Here is a 22,601-nt window from a genome sequence, read left to right as displayed (position 1 = left end):
CATCTCAAAGGGCACCGCTGACGCGATTCTGGCCTCTGGGCCTCAGCAGCTTGGCTGGGGGAGAGCTGCTGTCCTCGCTGACGGGGGGAGAAATGGAGGCCAGAGCAGAGGGCGAGTTGTTCACACCTGAAAACTAGCAGGAGAGGGCAGCCGGGACCCATGGAAAGTGTTTCCAGACCCTTCCCACCTTCTTCCGCATAATACAGTTCATACTGAGCCCTTATGACAAGCTAAGTACTGGCTGTAACTTGTGTGGTAACTTTGAAAGCAGTTTTCTTTGGTGGCTCTAGAGTCAGACTTTCTACGTTTAAATCCCAGTTCTGTCACTTGCCATAAAACCAAGTAACTTAACCTTTCTGAGCTTTGGTTTCCTCATCTTTAAAATCAAGTTGGTAACTTCCAGGGTGGTTGTGAGTTCTGAGACTGGTGCCAGGCAGGTAGTAAACACTCAGTAAATGTCAATTGTTGTTTTCATTGTTATGGGTGAGGAAATCAGCGTGGGCCGTTTGGATTGGGGAGCCACAGAGCTGCCTGGCTCTTTCTCATCTCCCCAGGCCCCCCTGTCTCAGCAGCAGTCACCTTCGTTTTGCTCAGTTTTTATGTACAAGTCACAAAAGCCCCATGGTTTCCGGAGAAGGAGGTTCCTCAGGCCCGCAGTCACACCGGCTTAAGTCCCGGTCTGCTGACCATGAGCAGCAAGAACCCGGCTCGGCTCAGCCGTTTCATACCCTCCCTCCCTGCCAACCAGGAAGGGCTCCCCGTTGCTCTAGCACCAGGGACAGGAGTTCTGTGGTCATGGTATGGCTGTGCCCCGTAGTGGGGGCTCCTTTGGGCCAGGCCAGTGTCTTACGCGGCTTTGTCCCACATTCTCAGCGACCACCGTGTCCTGAGCAGGCAGTTCGATGAGCACTGGGAGCCAATTGTGGCTCTATGTCATCCCCAGTAGCGCTTTGGGCTGTTGGAGCATTTTTAGTTTTTGCTTTTGTTTGTAGAACTTGTAGTAAAATCAAACCATGTGAAAGGTGAAAAGTGAGGTCTCCTTTCCAGACGTCCATGCTCCCAATTTGTGTGTATTTTGTGACATGTTCTGTGCATGTATGAGCACATACATGTTCTCCCTCTAGCCTTTTCATTGTTTTGATTGTTTTAACACATAGAACAAAGCACTGTGCATATTAACCAGTGTGCTTTTTATATAACTTAACAGTATAACTTGAAGATCATTCAGTATTCAGCACATACATGTATACCTCGGTGTTATTAATGGCTGCTTAGTAGTAAGAATAGGTAACGTTTATAGAGCCCGACCTGCATAGTAAGGTAGGTCTTACTATTTCCTCATTTCAGAGACCTGGAGAATTTAGTGACTTGCCCTGGGTTGTACACCTGCTCAGAGGTGGGGCTGGAATTTACTTTAAAACTCTTGCTCTTGACCAGTGTAGGCTCTAACCGCATGGTATGTTCAGCCTTACTCTTATAAACAATTCTCTAATGTCTGCCCTTTAAGCATCTCTAGGATAAATTCCTAGAATTCTCTGGGACTCCTAGTTTGAAGTTATGTGCATTTACAGTATTTGTTCCTACCACATGGCCCTTGAAAGACATGGTACACTTTATGCCAAGAACCCGAGGCTCGTCCCAGATGGTTGCATGGGGATGTTGGAGGGAATGCGTAGTCAGGGTTGGGAATTGCTGTGGAGCGAATTGACTAGTGAGTGCATGTATGAATCAAGATCTTTATCCACAGTCCCATGTGAGACGGTGAGAATATAGCAAGCTGATACTTAGATAAATGGAGAAGTAGGGAAAACTTAGAAAGAAGAGAGGGAAGGCCATGGTGTGCTCCAGAGTCAACAGGCACCCTGCTAGGGTTAGAGAGCAAAGCATGACCGGAGAGCAATTCTGTAGGGCCTTGAATGCCTCTTCCCTGGAAGACATGGGGGCTCCGAAACTAAGAGGCCTGTGTCTCCTGACTCGCTCCCACTCTCAAGTAGAAAGCCCCGCCCGGCCTTATTTGTGAAGGAAGCAGCTGCTTCCAGGGCTGGGGCGCCTGCCTTGTGGAAGGAGCTGTGCATCCTCTGACTGTTTCGCCTCCTCTGTTCACTATGCCCTTCCCATTCCCTTGTATTTCCCAAACTTACATCATCGTCAGTATCACCTGGTGGCAGAAGAGGTGACTGTTAAAAGCCAGGTTCCCGGGCCCCTTACCCACACCCACTAAGTTAGAATGCTGAGGGGCTGGGCCTGGGAACAAGTACCCGGGTTCTTCTGCTGAGCAGGCAGTTTGCAAGAGGGTGCCTGCTGGATGATTCATTTGTCATAGGACGTGAGAACAGGAGTCGGGACACCCAAGAGTTTTAGATCCAGCTCTGCCACCGAACACCTCTTGAGACTTGGGCCAGCCCCACCCTTCTTGTGCCTGAGGGTTCACATCTGGACAGTCAGGGCGTAGTTCTAGATACTCTCCCAGTATCTCTTGGGCTCTGAAAGAATATGCCGAAGAAGGCAGAGTTACAGCCAAGCATACTGCTCTGTTTGGGGATCCAGCACATTCTTCTACAGCAGTGGTTCTTACTATTTTATGGGATGCCCCTCCCCCAAATCTGTCCCTCCTCCCCACTAAGATGCACACCTACCCCAGAAACCAAATCTTGATTTCAGTCAGTCCACCAATTCCTCAGTAAAAGCTGCCAATTCCAGGGTCTGAAGTTCTTCATCTTTTCAGATCCCTTCAGGTCAGGAGGACTGAACAGTGAGGCAGTTCCCTCTGCCTTTTTCTGGGTTTGTACTTCATGTCCCACCCACCCAACGCTGCTACTTCCTACGGTTCTCCCAAGGAGACCCTGGGCTCAGGTTTGGGTTTGGGGCAGAGCTGCCCACCTGCCCACCTCCTCAGGAAGGGTGGGGAGTGCAGAGGGTTTGATCTAGGCGAGTGGGTTCCAACTCTGGCTTCATGTCGAAATCACCCAGTTTCTTTATAAAAAGAACCTGAGGTCTGCGTCCTATCCCCAGAGACTCTGATGTTTTTTTAAGCTCCATAATTGGCTCTGTGCATCTAGTGGAGAACCACTTGTCTTGATGCTGATACTGATTCTGGGTGGGCCCAGGAAGGTGGTGAGGGTACTGTCATGTGACCTGCAAGGAGTGGGGGCTGTGGACAGTGGCTCTGTTCTGGGCTGTCCTTTCCTCAAGCAGCTGGGAGGGTCTAGGGAAGTCCCCCAGCCCAGGCAGCTAGTGTTGGTTCCATTGAAGCAGAATCTGAGACAACACCCTGGAACAGGCAGGGAGAGGCCCCAGGATTCCCCTTGTGGTCATCCCTGTTCCTTCTCCCAATGCTGTCTTCCCTGCCTGTCTGGAGCTATAACTAATCCTGTCTCTCTCTTTCCCTGATTCTTACTTGCAGCAGAAGGGTGGGGCCAGGGAAGCTGAAATCCCCTTCCCTCCCTGGTCCTACAGCTTCCTGGGCCACATTTCCTGTAGTTCTTTCGTCCTCCTGTCCTCTGTCAGTGTCCCTGTATCCAGCAGGTTTAAGCCCCTCCCTCTCTGGCTCACTGAATCGGGTGAGGAAACTGAGATCAGGAGGGGGCCATGGCTGAGTGAGTCACCAGAGCTCAGCTCTGATGCCTCCACCCTCCCCTTTCAAGCTCTACTGACACAGTTCATCAAACAAAAATGTAAGCCCCTGACCTTCCCCGTCTGTGTGAGCTGGAGTGAGGCAGAGAAGGGCGTATTTGGAGCCAAACCCCAGTCCCTCTGACTGGTGCCTGAGGCTGCCACGATTTGTTGCAACAGCCCAGCACATAAAAATGGGTTTGCTCTTATGGCAGTCTCCAAGATATATTTAGCTCCTGTGATTTGCCAGGACCCAGGGTCGTGACCTACTTAGCTCTGGTCACTTGGCCAAGAGGGCACTCATATTCCCAGTCTCCCTAATCTTCTCCATGCCTTGGAATCCAGGTTTGCAGCTTGGGCAGAAGCAGCCATTGGCATCACGGCATTCCCCAGCCTCCACCCCCATCCGCCCACCTCCAGAATTTCATCATTGCTTGTTGTACCTCTAGCTCAGAGAAACCAGCATCGTGTCTGTTTTTGGTAAATAACTGCGTGAAATTCCCCACTGTTAGTAATCTTAAGGGGGAGGCCCAGATGTGCTCTCCTATGTGAATTGCTCCCCCTAGCCTGGGAACAGCATGGGCTCTACAGCTTCAACCAGGAGCAGCAATAATAGGTCAGATGCATAGAGCACCTAACACAGGTGCTGTGCACAATTATCTCATTGAATCATTACAACAATCCTGTGACAAAAAGGGCTTTTACTACCCCTGTTGTACAGAAGAAGAGACCCACGGCTCGGAGAGGTTAAAGGACTGGCCCACAATTATGTTGACCTAGGTCATGGAGGCAGAGCTGGATTGCGAATCCAGGCAAGTTTGCCTGTTGCACTTGTGCTCTCTTATTCAGTATACTCTGCTAGGACACAAGACAGAATGACTTGAGGTCGGGGGTCCTAGAGAAGTCACATTATATACATATAGACACCCTTACCTTCCAGGGGACCTGTCTGGGTCCAGTTGTACCCAGTATTTGTTAGGCCCCTGCTATGCCTCAGCTCTGGGCCAGACTCTTCTGATCTGGGCAGGAAACTAGAAGTTCCATCCCCACCCGTCATCTGCAGCCCCAGCTGGAGGCTCACCCCAAGGGGCCTGAGGCTGCACTAATTTTTTGGAAGAGTTCCAGTGCTCAGTGATGCTTCCCAGTTATGGGAGGCCCGCCCTCCCCACCACACCGCCACACGGACACATGAACACACATTTCCCTAGGGTCAGCCTTTATTCGTCCAAAACCACTCTCCCCTTTCTCCACAGTAGAACAAGGTCCTTCATTGAGCCTGACCCTTGGGGCTGGTCTGTCACGTCCCCTGGCAGTACCAGAGGAGAATCTGTGTCCCTTAGCCCTGGGGTCCTGGCAGTACTCTGGGGTGGGGGAGGGACTAGACAAGGCTTCTCTCTGTTCCAGTTGCCTCTGGCCACCCTGCAGGGCCTAAACAGCAGTGATGGAGAACATCAGGGTAGGGCTGAAGGCAGAGGCTAACTGCTAGAGAAGGGAGAAAAACACCTATCATTGAGTCACAAACTGAGTGCTTCCTCTGGGCAGACTCTGTCAGGTGCTTTCCATGCATTGTCTCCCTAAATCCTCTCGGCAACCCTGGAATCCCTCTTATGGAGGAGGAAGCAGTTGTCTCTGCAACTTCATGACACAGCTGGGATGCAAGCCCTTGACTATCTGTCCCTAACCTTAATCGCTATATTCTTTCTCTCACCAAGAACTAAAATCTCAGGGACTAAGTCAGGGAAATGGGGTACCAGGGAGTTCCATCCCATGTGATGCAGTGGCAGACGGAGGTGGGAGGATGGGAAAGATGAAGACTCTAAAGTCAGGAAGGCCTGTCCCACCTTGGGAAGATCTGTGAACATGGAGATGACCTAAGATAAGAGACAACTTTGTGGTCGTGGGGAGCTGGTTTAAGAGAAAACGGATGGAGCGGATGAGGTTTCCTGGCCTCATCGTAGCAAGTCCTGAAGGGCATCTAGAAAGCCAGGGACAGAGAGAAGAAGAGAATTGATACTGGAGAGATAGCAGAGGGTTGTGGGTAAAGTTTCTCCAGACAGAGCTGGGTTCGGATCTCCACTCTGTCACTTTAGGGAAGTGACTTTACCTTCTCAGATCTATTTCCTCATCTACAAGATGGGGATGCTAAAACAGGCTTGAGGTGAGGATGAAAATCAGCATGTTCTTAGAATAGTGTGTGGCTCATAGTACGTGCTCAATAAATACTATCCATTATTTCTATTATTGTATAGTACAGTAGTCACCCCTCACGCGCAGTTTTGCTTTCCATGGTTTTAGTTACCCATGGTCAATGATGGTTCGAAAATATTAAATGGAAAATTCCAGAAATAAGTTTTAAATTGTGTTCCATTCTGAGTAGTGTGATGAGATCTCGAACCGTCCCGCTCCACCCCACCTGGGATGTGAGTCATCCTTCTGTCCAGCGTATCTGCATTGTACGCGCTCCCTGCCCACTAGTCCATTAGTAGCTGTCTCAGTTATCAGGTCAGTCATGAGATACTTTGAGAGAGAGAAAAACCACATTCACATAACTTTTATTGCAACATATTGTTATAATCTATTATTAATTGTTAATTTTATGCTGTGCCTAACTTATAAACTAAACTTTACAATACAGGGAAAAAATAGTATATATAGAGTTTGGTACTATCCATGGTTTCAGGCATCACATATCCCCCATGAATAACGGGGGGATTACTGTATTAGTATTCTGTTTTTGCCAGTACTACGGGCATAGCATGAGTTGATGACCCTGAATAAATAGATACATCCCTAGCCCTTCAACAGACGTTTTCTAGGAAGCTTGTAGCAGAGAGGCCCAGGCCAAGAAAATGTGCAGTTATATGGCCAAGAGTTGGGAGTTGTGTGTGATTATTTTCGTAGAGCTACAAATTGAAGCAGAATTAGAAGTTTGTGTGAATTCCTAGGCCATAGATTTCCAAACAGGTCATTAGAAGAAAGAGAGGTGCACAAGATGTATTCTCAGGTTTTTATGCAAGGCTCCCAGTGGCCCTGTGTTGGCCTGTAGTCTGGGCGCATGCGACCAGAGGTTCTTGGAATCTTAAACCCTAACGAAGTTGGTTTGAGACACCGTCAGATGCCGAGGGGTCCAGATCAGGGCTCACTTTAAATCCGGATGCCTAGAGTTCTGAGGCTCCCCTTATGCATGTGCCCATTCACAGCCTCTCTGTTTTCCTGGGCCAAGAGTTGTGTTGTGCCTTTAAAAATCTCTGTGGGGATTTGAAAAGAAGGAGCTACGGTAAGATATAATAACTGTGATGCTAAAAGTAGCACTTACTTTGTGCTCTACTTTGTGCTGTGGTCTCGTTTAATTCATAGCAGCCATGTCAGGCAGGCATGATTCTGAGCCCCACTTCACAGATAAAGTAGAGCTCAGTAACTTGATCGTATTTGCCGAGAGGCACATGGTCGGTAAGTGGGAGAGGAGGGACCTAAGCCACATCTCTCCCTTTTGTTTTTCATCGCCCACCCCTCTGGGGTCCTCGCTCTGTCAGTTAGACTAACCTCCTTTGCCCCTTTCCAGGACCTCACCAATAGCTCATCTCTCAGAACAACCTCATTAGGTGTTTGCGAATTGTCACTTTGGCTACAAGTATGAGTTCCATTGCCCGAGAGTGAGGGCAGAGTTGGCGCCAGTGGTTGATCATTGCCTCTTTTCTCAAGTATTGGTATTCTGGGTCTCTTTCCTGTGCCCCGTCAGCATTACCCCCCAGTCCTCTAGTCCATTGAGCTAGTCATGGAAGAGGTAACATATTTTTCAAGGAGGACACTCAGACCTGTTACAGTTGTTCCCAAGGCTTCCTTTTGTAGCCATTCTGGGGTCTTATTCTTAGGGAGCACCCTTCTGGGTCAGGAGGGGAAACCTGGCTCATCTCCACAGGCCCTCAGACCATGGGATTGGAAGGAGACGTCACCAGATCACTACAGCATGGAGTAGCCAGGGGAGGCTTCCCAGAGGAGGGCAGGTTTAGGCAGTCATAGAAGACATGGGATTTGGATAGGAAGAGGGGGACTGTTGCAGGCTGTAGCCTTGAAGCTCAGCCTGAATGTAGAAGCTTGGATGAATGCAGCATGGAGACAGCCCCAGGGAAGAAGGGGTGTCTTGCTCTGAGTCTCTGTTGGGAGGAATAGGAGGTGGGGAGTGTCCTGGAAATGATGGGAATGTTGGGCTAGGAGTTCCTGAACTTGAGTCCGTTGTTGCTGGTGACCATTATAAGCTCCTGGTCAAGAACATGACGTCCTGGTGTACTTTAGGAAGATAAACCTATCTGGGCTTATGGGACAGGTTGGAGTGGGGAGAGATAGAGGCAGCGACCAGTTAAAAAACAACAGTGAGCATTTATTAAATATATTCTGTATGCCAGGCCACTTTCCATTCTTCATTAGCTCTTTGAATCTCAGAGCAACACTGTGAATTGGGTACTGAGTCTCCAAAAATTTTCAGGTAAGGAAATCAGTGCTAGGTGAGATTCAGGATGACTTACCCAAGGTCCAGCTAGTAAGGTCCAGACTATCTGATTGCAGAGCCCAAGCTTTTATATATATATATATATATATATATAAATAAAATATATATATATATATATAAAATATATATATATATATATATTTTAAAGATTTTATTGGGGAAGGGGAACAGGACTTTATTGGGGAACAGTGTGTACTTCCAGGACTTTTTTCCAAGTCAAGTTGTTGTCCTTTCAGTCTTAGTTGTGGAGGGCGCAGCTCAGCTCCAGGTCCAGTTGCCATTGCTAGTTGCAGGGGGTGCAGCCCACCATCCCTTGCGGGACTCGAGGAATTGAACTGACAACCTTGTGGTTGAGAGCCCACTGGCCCATGTGGGAATCGAACTGACAGCCTTCGGAGTTAGGAGCATGGAGCTCTAACCGCCTGAGCCACTGGGCTGGCCCCCAGAGCCCAAGCTTTTAACCACATATTCCACTGTCCTCCCCAGTCAAGAAAGAGGCTGTTTTGATGGGGGAAGGGGTTAGAGGCCATGAAGATAATAAGGGCAGGGGTGCAGCAGGAAGAGTAGGCCTGGAGACAGCAAGAGGAGCTCAGATTCCAGGGTAGCAAGTGTGGCTGATGGGGAGCCACAGCAGGTATTTGAGAGTAGGACTGATGAAACCGGGAGAAGTTACTCTGAAAGCAGGGTGCGTGTGTTTGGTCTCACCTATATGAGGATCAAGGTTGCGGGTCATGAAAGGAGAAGGGAGAGGAGACTGGAGCTGAGGGAGCAGGCTATAGGCACCTCTCCTGGGTTTATAGAAGTTCGCCACCTCCGTGCCCCTAACATTCCCGCTTGTCCCCTCTATAGCCATCGTCAGCCAGTGGCAGCAGGAGTCCAAAGAGAAGGTGGTGTCCCTCCTGCTGTCCCACCTGCCCCTGCTTCAGCCACGCAACACGGAGGCCAAGTCGGAGTACATGAGGCTGCTGCAGAAAGTGCTGGCTTACTCGATCGAGAGCAATGCCTTCATCGAGGAGAGCCGCCAGCTGCTCTCTTACGCCCTCATCCACCCGGCCACCACCCTGGAGGATCGCAACTCGCTAGCCCTCTGGCTGAGCCACCTGGAAGAGCGGCTGGCTAGCGGCTTCCGCACCCGGTCCGAGCCCACTTACCACTCACGCCAGGGCTCAGATGAGTGGGGGGGCCCTGCAGATCTGGGCCCTGGGGAGGCAGGGCCAGGCTGGCAGGACAAGCCTCCCAGGGAAAATGGACATGTGCCCTTCCACCCATCCAGTTCGGTGCCGCCAGCCATCAACAGTATTGGGAGCAACGCAAACACAGGTGAGGGGGTAGAGAGTCCCAGGAGGCAGTGCCTACTTGAAAAAGGTCAGATTAGGCTCTCTTCACTTGCTCTGTGGCCCTGGGCAAGTCACATAACCTCTCTGGGCCTCAGCTTTATGAGGCAGTGCAGATGTTGTGAATTGGCATTCCCAGAATCATATCTCTCCTACAGACATGTTTACCGAGCCCAAACTCAACAAAACTTTGATTCTGTTTGTTGTGTTTTTTAATAAATTTGGTGATGTAAGGAATCAGGAATTTTTCCTTAAAAATCCACATTTTGGCTTTTCTTGAAATGTCAAAAGATCTGGTGGCTCAAGGCTTATATTCTTGGAGGCAATAGTAAGATGGGGTTTAGTATTGGTCACCCCTTTTAAATCCTACACGTTTCCCAGTCAGCCTCTGCCCCTACCACCCTGCCCGTGGGCATGCCTGATACCTGCCTGGCCTCTGAAGGCATTGAGTTAATGACCACAATCTGAGGTCCCTTCCAGCTCAGACATTCTGGATTTTTGTATCTGGCCTCAACTTAAAGCATCGTTTCTGAGAAACCTGTGTTTGTAAGCCTGTTCATATAAGATGTAATTCACACTGCATTAGTGACAGTAGGTAACATTGTTGAGCATTGACTGTGCTGGATACTCTTTTATAAGCACTTTTCACACATGCTCTCATTTAATCCTCATGGCAACATATCATTAACCCCATTCTGTAGACAAGGACACCAAGACTCAAAGAGATGAAGTCATGTGTTCAGCGTCACATACGGAACAAGTGGTGGAACTGGCCAAGGTTCAGACCCAGGCAGTCTTCTGCCAGAACCTGCCTCTGACCACTACACCAGCCTCCAACTAAGTGGTTTTGAAAGGGCCCTTTTCGTAAGCTCCCTGGAGGCTAAGGTGAGCAGGAGGAACTGTGTTCCAATAAGTTTTTGAAATGTTAGTTGAGGTGAACAGAAGAGATGGTGGCGTTTCCAAGGCTTGGTGAAGTGCCATGACTTGACTCAAGGCATGAGGTTTTGAAGATTATCCTCAGGGTGGCCGGCTCCCTTTGGTGGGCATGAGCTAAACAGGCCAGGAAAGAATGGCAGTAAAATGTCATCTGTGCCAGCCAGTGGGGTGAACCCTGGGTCTCCAGTGCCCAGCTTTGTGGCACCTGGTACACATTAGTTACCCCCTGAGCCTCTTTCTTCTCTAGTTAAATATGGATGTCCTGGTCACCTGCCTCTCTCCCAGGTACTGATGAGAATCAGGAAAGATAAAGAGATAGGGGGCATTTCTGGGAATTCATGCAACCCAAGGTGTTTTCCAGTCTTAGATCATGACAATTTCTGGGTCCAGGGTGGGAGGATTTATTAATAATGATAATTCTGGCTAAAATATATTGAGCATTTAGGCTTTGCCAAGAACTGTTCTGAGAACTTTATACCTTTAAATTTATTGGCTGAGTCACAGAAAAGTCACTTGTCCAAGGTGGTGTGGCCAGAATTTAAACCCACGTAGTCTGGCTTCACAGCTCATAATCTTAACTACCATGCTACACTGCCTTCACCCCCAAGTGACCTTCCCGAAGATGCTCAGACCTCATAAAGGGGAGGGTGCCCATACATCCCTTCTTCCCCATGATGCGGACAGCAGCTACTGTAGGACCGAGCTGGAACAGTGTCGGACAGGGGCTGTGAGCCAGAAGAGAGAAAGGAATTGGCATTCCAAGGGGAGAGCACAGCATGAATTGAAAGTATAGGGGTGGCAAATTAGCGGAGGGACAGTGTGCAGACAGGTCTGGCAGGGCTGGAGAGGGGCAAGGATTTAAATAAGAGCAGTAGCAAACATTTGTGTTTACCGTGTGCCTGCCCCTGTGCCAAGGACTTCACGTGGAAATGGAGGCAGGGGGCAAATGAACTGACTTGCCCAGGATCATGCAGTTAATAGATAGCAGAGCCAGGATTTTTGTATTTTCTTTTCCCCCCTTCTTCCTCCTCCCCCCTCCCCCTTTAGCTCCCCCTCCACCTCCGGTTCCAGCCGTTGTTCTGCTGGTATTATGAGCCTTGGTTCCAGCCGTTGTTCTGCTGGTATTATGAGCCTTGCGTTCCCCCGGTTAAGGCAGTCGGTCACCGGTTGTCAGTCGGCAGCTCTCGCCAGCTGTCGGCCACTCACGCTGGCCACCTGCAGAGCTAGGATTAAACTTAGGTCTGTCTTGACTCCCAGATCTCAGTATGTAAGGGCCACATTCTGGGGGGACCTTGAAGGATAGGATGAAGCTGTTCAATTTCAAGCAGTTGCAGGAAACAGGAAATTACTAAAATGTTTTTGAATGGGGAGCAAGGATTGGCCTGTAATGGCAGGCAGGGTGAGTTTGCGGTGCTGCCCAGGACAGACCAGGGTTTCTTAGAGAGTGTGAGGCCCCGAACCTCCGGCCGCACTCCTGTTTTTATAGTCCTCATGCTGTGGTGAGCCTCCACCCCAGGGGGCCAAGCAGGACTCCTCAGGAGCTGCAGGCTCAGTCCAGTCAGGGTCACTGCCAGTCCTTTCAGCCTTGCCTGTCTCCTTCATGGCTGAGAAGGGAGGAGGGAGGAGGCCAGAGGCACCAAGACAGGCATATAAAGGCCTATGCTGAGGGCTCCCCAGCCCCCCAGTGCCCAGAGTGTGCTGGCTTCTTCTGGGCGCTCAGAGGCTTGGAAGGATCCCTGAGCAGAGGACCCCAGAGGTCACGGGCAGGGCCAGAGACTGGCCTTATGGGTGGGTCAGTGCACTGCCCTCTGGTGACTTCTGTCCAGGAGTGTAGATTCTCTCACAGGTGAGGGAAGGTGCTTTAGGGCCTGGACTGGCTGGTCCTCCCTGGGCTGATGTCGGTGGAGCACCAGCAGAAATCCATCAGAAACAAGGCTGGGGTCCTTCTGCCTCTGCCTCCCAACTCTCTGTGGGAACTGGGGCAGAGGGCTTTAGTTCCCTGGGCCTTGATGTTCTCACCTACCGAGGTTGAGGTTTTGGGCTTTGTTTCTTTTTCTTTGATTCAGGGTACTCTCGATTACCTGTGTGAAGCTCAGAGGCCCTGTTGGCACTCAGGATCATGGGCGCCCTCCTTTAGACATGTAGGAAACTTTGAGGGCTCCTGTGTATTACGCCCTGCTCCTGGTGCAGGTGATGCAGACATGACTGGACAGGGTTGCCATCCTACACAAGCCCAGAGTCCAGTGCGCGAGCGAGGCAGGGTAGTGAAGAGGGCAGTGAGTGCTGGGCTTGAAGTGGCAGCAGCACAGGGGCCCAGGGAATGCAGAGAAGGAGCGAAGGCTGAAGTGGCTGGCAGATAAGGGTGGACGAGCGGTGAGCTAGGGAGAGGGAATAGCATGTGTAAAGATCTAGAAACTGTGGGAGCCTGCCCTGTCCATAGAATGGTTAAAGATCAGGTTGGAGCCCTCTTCCTACCTTAGGAAATGGGATGGATGGATGGATGGATGGATAGATGGATGGATGGATGGATAGATACATCCTGTGGAAGAGGGCCTGGATTCACCCTGATTTGGGGTCAGTCCAGGAAAAATTTGTGGGAGGTGGTAAAGCCCAAAGACAGAGATGTGAAGGAAGCAGTTTATGTACCTCCTTCGTTTACTTTACAAGTACTGCTGAAGAAACTCCTCTGCTCCAGGCCCCACTGTAATTGCTGAGGATTAATGATGTCTGAGACAGGACAGGTCCCTGCTATCCCAGATCATTCATTGCAGCAGGGGCGTATAGTTAATAAGCAAGTAAACAAACAACTAGATACGATCATTTCAGGTGGTGATAAATGTAAGAAAGATAAAACAGTAACATGATAGAGTGACCAGGACTGGTGGGGACAGCTACTTCAGAGGGAGGGTTCAGGGAAGGCCATGGAAGAGGTGACTGTGACGCTTGCTGAGATGAGAGCTGAGGAAGCCAACTGCTAAGATCAGGATTAGAAGAACAAGCAAGTGCCAAAGTCCTGAGGCGGGAACACGCTTGAATGTTCCAGGAACAAATGGGAGTGGGAGGCAAAGGCTTGAAAGGCTTGAACCAAAGGGTGAGTTGTGGGAGATGAGAGGTCAGAGATGAGCAGGGCCGTGGAAGGGAGTGTGTGGAAGAGTTTGAATTTTATTCTCAGCGTGAAAGGAAGCCACAGGTGGGATTTAAGCAGGGACTGACTTGCTCAGATTTGCGTTTTTAGAAGGATCACTGCAGCTGCTGTGAGGTGAATAGACTGTAGGAGGCAAGAGGGAAGGCAAGAAACCAGTTAGGAGGCTGTGGCAGTAATTTCAGTAAGGGGCACCATTGGGCACCATTGCCTCAGACCAGGGTGCCAGCAGAGGAAGTGGAGAGGTTCGGAGAAGTGGCTGACAGCTTACTGATGGGCTGGGAGTGGGTGGGGAGGGAGGGAAGGAACAGTATCTGGAAGTTCCCTTCAGACCCTGGGGTCCCTTCTCCCTGTCAGATTCTGGGGCTAATCTGCCATCCATGGCACTAACTGGGGGGCATGGTCTGTGGTCAGATCCCTGCGCCTGACCTCTTGCCTCTCTCCCCCCTCTGGCCAGGTCTCCCCTGCCAAATCCACCCCAGCCCGCTGAAACGCTCCATGTCACTCATTCCCACGAGCCCTCAGGCCCCTGGTGAGTGGCCGAGTCCAGAGGAGCTTGGGGCCCGAGCTGCTTTCACCACGCCCGACCACGCACCCCTCTCGCCCCAGAGCAGCGTGGCCTCCTCTGGCAGTGAGCAGACGGAGGAGCAGGGCTCCAGCCGAAACACTTTCCAGGAGGATGGCAGTGGCATGAAAGGTACAACGGGAGGGCAGCACTAGGACCCTCCAGAGATTTCTGCAGAGCTTAGAGGACAGGAGAGAGCTTCTGGCTGCCGCCTGACCTGTCCCATCCCCCCACCTCCCCTGTCCCCCCACCTTCGAGAGCAGGGGAAAACTCGGAGGGGAGTAGACAATCCCTGTCCTTAGGGCTCAGACTGAGCAGAGAGACTCCCCCGACTGAGCCCAGTCTGATGGGGAGAAGTCCTTGCCCTTGGACTCTCCAGTCTGACCAGAAAGCCGGGACACAGAGGTAAGTGACAGAACCTCTGCCCTCCCTCCTTTTCTACAGATGTGCCCTCGTGGCTCAAGAGCCTCCGCTTACACAAGTACGCAGCCCTCTTCTCACAGATGAGCTACGAGGAGATGATGACACTGACCGAGCAGCATCTGGAGTCTCAGGTAAAGCTGAGGGGACCATCAGGGCAGGGTGGGGGCAGCACCATTGTGACACTACCTTTGGGACCTGACACTGCTCCATCTCTTCGGGCCTTGTTGGGGCGCCCCAAGTACCTCTACCTCCTATTTCCAGCTTCCTGTCCCCTTCTGTCCTACTACAGAATGTCACCAAAGGTGCCCGCCACAAGATAGCCCTGAGCATCCAGAAGCTGCGTGAGAGGCAGAGCGTCCTCAAGTCCCTGGAGAAGGTGAGGACCTGGTATCTTCATCTCCAAGGTCAGCTGGCTGCCCAGCGGTACCAGAAGACCGAAGGCTCTGGGGCATTCTTGCTACCCTGTGGCCTCCCTTTGGGACTGCCCCAGCCCTAGGCTCTGGGGACCAAGTGCACATCGGATCACGCACTTGCCTGTGGTTAAAAGGCTCCCTTCTGTCTGTCCCGCTGTGTGTTTCCAAACTCTGTCAGTTGACTCTCTCCTTTGCTTTTCCACTTCTGACTGGTCTTTCTGGTCGAATAGAATGTCTCCTTGTGTGTATGGTCTCACTTTCCATTTGCTTTCTTACCTCCTCACCCTCCTTTTGTACCTGCCTGGATTTGCATTCTCTTTGCCCTTCCCTGCCACTTGCCTTCTGGTTTCCCCAGCCTCGGTGCCTTAGTCCAGGTCTCTGGGTCTGAGTCTGGTTCCATCCTGGGTAGGACCTTAAGGCTCCAGCATTAGCCCACCTTCTCCAGACTCCCATCTTGAAAGGGGAAAGAGAATGTGTGTGTCGGCTTGTGGTGCCTTACCTGTCTTCTCTGTGTGCTGAACCAGAGTCCACTAGCCCCTTCCAAGCCCTGTCTGACCCCATGTGTGTAGCCATTTCATGGAGATGTGGGATCGGCATGTGGCCCCAGCTGTGTTCTCGCCCCCAGGATGTGCTGGAAGGAGGGAACCTGCGGAACGCTCTGCAGGAGCTGCAGCAGATCATCATCACCCCCATCAAGGCCTACAGTGTCCTCCAGGCCACCGTGGCCGCCGCCGCTGCCACCCCGACTGCCAAGGATGGGGGACAAGGGGAGCCACTGCAGCCAGGTGCCGAGCCCCCCCTGGCTCACCCCGGCACAGACAAGGGCACTGAGGCCAAGGACCCTCCGGCTGCAGAGAGCTACCCCCCTCCACCAGCTCCAGCTCCCACTGATGGCAGTGAGCCAGCTCCGGCTCCCGTCGCTGATGGAGACATCCCCAGCCAGTTTACACGGGTGATGGGCAAAGGTGAGACCACCCAAGGCCCAGCAGGAAGTTCTGGGGCCGGGAGCCAAGTGAACCTAGGCGTTAGGGGTCAAATGCAAGTTAAACGGTGGAAGCAGAGCTTTTTAAAGCACTCTGGGGACTAGAACATGGCAAAGAGTAATTGAGACTGAGGGTGGCAAGGGCCCTGCCCTCAGGTGTGTCAGGACTGGTGGTGGGAGACACCCCTTACCCTGAAAGCTCTTCAGCCTGAGAAGACAGGACATATGTCAGTGGAAACTGCATACAGTACAGGGTGAACAAATGCTCTGCAATCCATTGGTTCTCTCGGGGGGACTGAAGCCCACAGGGTGGGTATGGTGAAGCTCTTAAAGGGCTCAGCCTTTCTTAAGACAGCATGGCATAACAGACTTTATACTTGGGTCTAGATCCTTTTAGCTGTGTGATCTGGGGCAAGTGAATCAGCCTCTCTGAGCCTCAAGTTCCTAAGGCTGAAAATGCCCACATTGATGAGATTGTTAAAAGGAGAAAAGGTATCATTGACTTCATATCTGCCTTATGCCAGTGCACTATGGTGGGCATTTTGTGTATCTTCATGATAAGCCAGGTACCATGCTTGGCACATAGCTAGTACTTGTCCAGCCTGAGTTTCCTGTCCCTCCTTCTGCGGCAGAGGGCACACTGGGGGCTAACCTCCCCACCTTTCCCGTGTTCCCCAGTGTGCACCCAGCTGCTGGTGTCCCGACCAGACGAGGAGAACATCACCAGTTACCTCCAGCTCATCGAAAAGTGCCTGACTCATGAGGTGAGGCCTCCTCTAGACCTGCCAAGAAGGGAAAGGCAGCCACTTCTCTCGCAGAACCAATATTCTTTGTGTGGCCAACAGGGCCCTGCCTGGCTGGCTCCTGCCCACTTCTCCAGCCTTTATCTCACCAGTGTTGGGTTCAGTGGATGCCCTGAGCTCTCCTCGGAGCCTTTGGACATATTCCTTCTCTCGGGAACAAGTCCCCTTCCCTCCTGCTGGCCCCTCAGCTCCCAGTTCAAACTGGGAGGTTCCCTCCCAGTTCAGGGATAGCTTCACCGGCCTTCATACTAGATGGGGTTTCTTGTGCCTCCTGTGCTTCTCCCTCACAACACTCATCACAGTTATGATCGCATGTGTATCTTCTCCCCACCTCAATTGTAAGCTCCACGTGCACAGGTCACCTCTGCGATCCAGCATTGCCTGGGACAGAGCAGGCCGTCGATAAACATTTGAGCTAATGAACAGAAGGTAAATCTGAAAGAAGCACCCACTTTCTGCTTTACTTCTCTAATTCTAGGCTTTCACGGAGACGCAGAAAAAACGGCTGCTGTCCTGGAAACAGCAAGTGCTGAAGCTCCTCCGGACCTTCCCACGCAAAGCAGCACTAGAGATGCAGAACTACCGGCAGCAGAAAGGGTAGGTGGGCGCTCAGGGCAAGCGGGCCTTCCCTCCCTAGGCCCTGGCTGGGGCACAGTTAGTGCTTAGAGGGGTGATTGCATTCTGAGCTGGGAATCCAGTGATACTCATTCGGTCACTGGGTGACTTACACACTTCACCCAGTGAAGACTTCCCAGAAGAAAATCAGGGTGTTCTTACCGCTAGAATAGGGTGCTGAGCTGGCAAAACCAGCTTATGTCCTGATGGCAGGCCCCTTGCCTGTCCCTTGTTCTCCTCACCTGTGTACAGAGGGCTCTGAGGTCCCTTCTCACCCCAAACAAAAAGCAGAACTATCACACCTGAGTATTGAAGTTAGGAGAACTTCTTTGCGTGGACACGAGGAACATTCCCCATCTCCAGCTTAGGGGTCCCCTTGAGCAGGAGACAGAATGTGTGATGCAGGGACTTGGACAGGGAATCCTTGCTCAGAGCAGGTCTGTGTTGTGTCCGACCCATTGGGATTGTGGGGGGTGGTAAGGAAGGGACAGACACATAGGCCCTGTCTACCTACACTGACGCCCTGCCTTCTGCTCTCTCGCAGCTGGGCGTTTGGCTCCAACTCACTCCCCATAGCTGGCTCTGTGGGGATGGGGGTGGCCCGGCGGACCCAGCGGCAGTTCCCAATGCCTCCCCGGGCCCTCCCGCCTGGCAGGATGGGCCTTCTGAGCCCCTCGGGCATTGGGGGCATCTCCCCCCGACATGCCCTCACCAGTCCCAGCCTTGGGGGCCAGGGCCGACAGGTGAGTGGCTGGTGCTTTTGGAGTTGGGGTGGTGGTGCCTGGGATGTGTGTGTCCGTGTCTTTGCATCTGCGCCTGGCTTAGAGGGGCGGGGGCTCCTTTGCCAGCTCCACCACTCCGGGGCCTGGGCCTCTTCCCCAGTCACTGACTTTCTTTCTCTTCCCATGCCCTTTGCAGAACTTGTGGTTTGCCAACCCCGGAGGCAGCAACAGCATGCCCAGCCAGAGCCGCAGCTCTGTGCAGCGCACCCACTCGCTCCCAGTCCACTCGTCGCCCCAGGCCATTCTCATGTTCCCTCCAGGTAAGGTGCCTCAACCCGTGGGATTCTGCCTCCACAACACTTGGCTGGCCTTTCTCTTCTGGGTCTCGTACGCTCCAGCACCTCTACCCTACTTCCCACCACTCTGCACCCATCTCCCTGCATCATGGGATTTTTCTGTACTCTTCCTTACCCCCATTTCAATTTTCTATGTCAGGTCCTGCCTTCCTTTCTCTAACGTGTTTCCCGAAAATAAGACCTAAGCGGAAAATAAACCCTAGGGATTGTTTAGGATGACATCCCCTAAACATAAGCCCTAATGCGTCTTTTGGAGCAAACCTTAATATAAGACCCACTCTTATTTTCGGGGAAACACGGTATCTTCTCTCACCTCTTACTTCCACCCCTGCATGCCCACCTCTCTCCCTCCTATGTCATAATCTTAGTATCTCATTTGGTCTCTATCACCATCTCTTTGGAAGGGGTTGAGGGGATGAGAGAGTCAAAGCAGCGAGGTTTCTATGGAGGGGAGTCCCGTTTATCAGTCCACTAGCATTCTTCCAGAAGCCGGGTAACCAGGCAGCAACCCTTAGACTTCAGCTCTGAGATCAGGTTTTACTCTAAAGCGTGTTGGAGGTTCGAGGGCTGTTTTCCCTCTGTTCACAGACCAGCCTAGAGATGGGAGATCAGAATGAGGGCAAAGTGGACGGAAGGCAGGGTAGAGAAGCACTAGCCCTACCTTGCTCAGCGACTGGGGACAACCTCCTCTGCTCTGTGCCAGGCCCACTGCTGGGCACCAAGGCTGCAGAGGCAGATGAGGCTAGTCTGGAATGGGCTGCCTCTGGAGAGAGCTTACATATGCAGGTGACCCTAAGCTTTTCATGTGAAACTGCCTAATCATTAGGGCTTCTTAGCTAATGAGGTTGTGTGGACTGCCGCATGTTGAAGGCAGGAGACCGCATCCGTCGTGTTCATCCGAGCACGGAGCTGGGCATGTGCAGGCATCTGTAAATGGTGTTAAAAGACTGGATGGATGGACTGCGGGAGCAAAGTAAGAACGGTTCTTTGGACCTGAATGCTGTGTGCCAGGCTGTGTGTCAGGCAGCTTTCCTGAACTGTCGTAGCAAACTCTCCCAACGGCACATGTGAGGGCGCTGATGTTATGCCCATATGATTAGTTATGAATCTGAGACTCAAAAAGGTGCCTTGCCCAAGGCATAAACATTTTTTGTTAAGGAGAGACAGTTAGGTGGTCTGACATGGTCTGAGCTCAGAGTTCAGAGGGGTTGTGATGAGAGGTGAAGCTGAAGATGGCAGCAGGGTCTTCTAAACCCAGGTAAAAAACTCAGACTTCCTCTTGACAGGAGTGAGGAGCCCAGGAAGGGTTTTCAGCAGTGTAGGGTGGGTGTAAGTCTGCCCAGGGAGGTGGGCTGTTTCCCAGACTCCAGAACAGGAGGCCCTTTGAGAGGTGGTTTGAGGACAAGCCCCATGGCTGCTGTCCTGATTTGCCCTGCCTGCCTGGCCTGCCCAGATCGAATCCTGCCCAGAGGAGCAAGTCCAAGTGGGGATGGCAAGATTTCTAATTAAGCTTCTACACCAAGTACAGAGCAGGTCACCCGTCAGGCAGCACGGGGGAACCCAGCACCCCCAGCAGATGCCCAGACTGTGCCCAAGGCAACATGCAGTGTGTGTCCAAAATAGTCCCAGCCTGTGTATGGCCTCCAGGAAGCTCCCTCCGCTTCACATCACTTCTTCTGTCTCCAGGTCAGGGTTTCTCTGTGTCGCCCAGCCTCTCTGCCCTTGCCATTGTCGCTTCTGCCTACTTTGTGACACACCCAGGCCTGTCTTTGTCCTGCATCTCTGCCGTCACACCTTCCATCCGAGTGTGTGTATGTCTCTTGTGCTCTATCTCTCCCTCCTTCCTGTTCACACTCGTCCCTCAGCTTCTCCCCAGTGCCCACCCATCCCGTCCTTTGTCTTCCCGGCTCTGCTCTTCACCTCCACTCTCACTCTCCTCTCTCCCACCCAGACTGCCCGGTCCCTGGGCCTGACCTGGAGATCAATCCCACTCTGGAGTCTCTGTGTCTGAGCATGACAGAACACGCCTTGGGTGGTGAGCATTTCCTCTTTCCCTGACCCAGCTCCCACCTACCCAGCAGCGTCTCCACCTCTGAACTGAGCAACTCAGAGTCATCCTGAGGGGTCCCTAGGGGAGGCCGGACTCCAGGGAGGGCCTGACTGGGATGACAGGCTACCTGAGCACCTTTTCTCGAGCCTCCTGCTAGCTCCTGATCTTCCTCCCTTCCTCCCTTTCTTACCACAGATGGGACAGACAAAACCTCCACCATCTGACGGGACCCACAGCCCAGCGCACCCATAGGCTCCCCGGGCGGCGGGCGGGGGCCGACCCCCAATGGGCTTCTCCGCGACAGCGAGAGGGTGGGCTGGCTCAGCTATACATTCTAATATTTTTCTACTCTCTCACCCTTTTAACTTTTGTTTAACATTGGCAATGCCTTGCTCATTCCCAGGCCCATTGAGGGATCTTTGCTGAGGCCCGGGGAGGTAGGGGGCAGCCAGAATAAAGGGGGCAGGGACTGGCCAGCCTGCCTGCCCTCTCCTTCCCTCATCTCTCACCTGGCCCCATCCCACCCCAGTCTCCTCCGGACCACCCGTCACCTGCCCCTCCCAAGGGAGCAGCCTCCCTCAGAGACTCACTGACCCACTATCTTGTGGGGCCTGCCCAGAACCAGGTGACATTTGGGGAGAGACAAGCGGGATAGATAACCTGCTCTCCTGGATGTTATTTGAGAGGCGCTAAGAAGGCAGGTGAGGAGAGGAGCCTCTCCTTGCCACCTTCTTCCCCTTCCCCATTCCCGTCATTCCCTGAGAACAGGAGCTGCTTTCCTCTCACTCACCTCCTTTGCCCTGTTTATCAGAGGTTCTCTACAATTAATTTCTTAGGCCTATTTAAGATACATATTTATATAGTTCTTAACGGTTTTTCTCTGATCATTCCCTCTCATTTTTAGAATCCCCAGGCCTCTCTCTGAGCCAAGAAAGTGGCAGGGGGAGCCTGAATTTTACGAGGGGAGAGGGGCAGAGCCCCCTCCTCCAAACCCCCTAGCCCTTCCCCATGTCCCCCTAGCCCTGGCTCCCCACATGCAGAGGCTGAAGGTGGAGAGCCAGGGCAGCTAGTGAGGTCAGGAAGTCTGTTGCCTTAACGTCCCCTTCCCCCACCAACAGACACCCTTCTCCACTCCCAGGTCTAGTTGCTGAAAGACTTGGGGGTGAGGAATAAGGGAAAGGGAATTGTTTGGTTTTTGGTTTCTTTCCCCACCCCCCTTTTCTTTCAACCTCCCCCCACCCCCCATTATGTCATGACCTCATTAAGTGGAACACTATTATCATAACCCAGAGATTCGTCCCAGCCCCAGAGTCATACAGACCCTCTGGTCCCTGTTCCTACTGTGGGGCTGTGCTGGGGCTCAGGTGGAGGGAGGGAATTTAGGGGTTCAGGTTGTGGGGAAGCCAGGGTGCCCTATTCCAATCCCCCCTTCTCCCTCACCCTCCCCACTGGGACATTCTCAAGCTTTTCACACCGAAAAGGAAAAAAAATGTTATTTTTAGATACATTTTATGAATAACTTTTGTTATGAATATGGCTGGTAACCATTGTGTATGTTATTAAAGATACAAAATGTTGGGGAAAAAAAAACACCAAAAAAAAAAAAAATTAAAACCACCGCCCTCCCTGCACTCTCAACCCATTCCCTTGACCTTTTTACCCCCACCCTCCTGGTCTGGACCTCCCTCAGCTGAGCCCAGGGAGGGGGAGGAAGCCAGGGGGTGGTGTAGCCCTGGGGACCTGCTCCAGGTCCCCACCTCCTCTCCCAGTGCCGGGCTGGGTGGGGTGTCAGGTTTATTTATGTACCTCTTGCACACTCATCAACCTATGCAAGTCCCCCACCCCGGCCCCTCCATGTTTCTGTGCCTTTGCTCATTCCCCTCAAACTCCCAGGGCTTCTCCAATCCCTCTCCCACCAGCCCCGGGAAGTGGGATGGACAGGGGCCACCTTGTTTGGAATCAGCAGGGTGTCCCTCTTACAGGACCCTCCCCCTCCCAGCCAGTCCCATCTTGTTCACTAGCCATCAGAGTGAGCTGGCTCTTCCTGGCACTGGGAGGTGGTAAGGGACAATCCCCCCCCAACACAGTGGGCGGCAAGAGCTGCCCCCCTCCTTCCACCTGACAGCAGAGTGTGCAGGACG

The 22,601-nt window shown here is 52.2% G+C and overlaps 1 protein-coding gene across 1 annotated transcript in view; it reads left to right on the top strand.

The window, feature by feature from the left end:
• The window catches only part of SAMD4B (sterile alpha motif domain containing 4B), a 35,484-nt gene extending 13,490 nt beyond the window's left edge, over positions 1-21,994 (top strand). Inside the window, exons 3-13 of the mRNA XM_074314342.1 lie at positions 8,969-9,439; positions 13,989-14,228; positions 14,541-14,650; positions 14,809-14,895; positions 15,558-15,897; positions 16,593-16,678; positions 17,196-17,314; positions 17,877-18,075; positions 18,251-18,374; positions 20,362-20,445; positions 20,656-21,994. Coding sequence (XP_074170443.1) covers positions 8,969-9,439; positions 13,989-14,228; positions 14,541-14,650; positions 14,809-14,895; positions 15,558-15,897; positions 16,593-16,678; positions 17,196-17,314; positions 17,877-18,075; positions 18,251-18,374; positions 20,362-20,445; positions 20,656-20,684 — 1,889 coding nt within the window. The 3' untranslated portion in view covers positions 20,685-21,994. The remainder of the gene's footprint in view (positions 1-8,968; positions 9,440-13,988; positions 14,229-14,540; positions 14,651-14,808; positions 14,896-15,557; positions 15,898-16,592; positions 16,679-17,195; positions 17,315-17,876; positions 18,076-18,250; positions 18,375-20,361; positions 20,446-20,655) is intronic.
• The last annotated feature ends 607 nt before the right edge of the window (positions 21,995-22,601 follow it).

The sequence above is a fragment of the Rhinolophus sinicus genome, linkage group LG11, assembly GCF_036562045.2.
Source record: "Rhinolophus sinicus isolate RSC01 linkage group LG11, ASM3656204v1, whole genome shotgun sequence".
NCBI classification, from domain to species: Eukaryota; Metazoa; Chordata; class Mammalia; order Chiroptera; family Rhinolophidae; genus Rhinolophus; species Rhinolophus sinicus.
The sequence above is the reverse complement of the archived record's forward strand: the minus strand, read 5'-3'. Positions and strand labels throughout refer to the sequence as shown.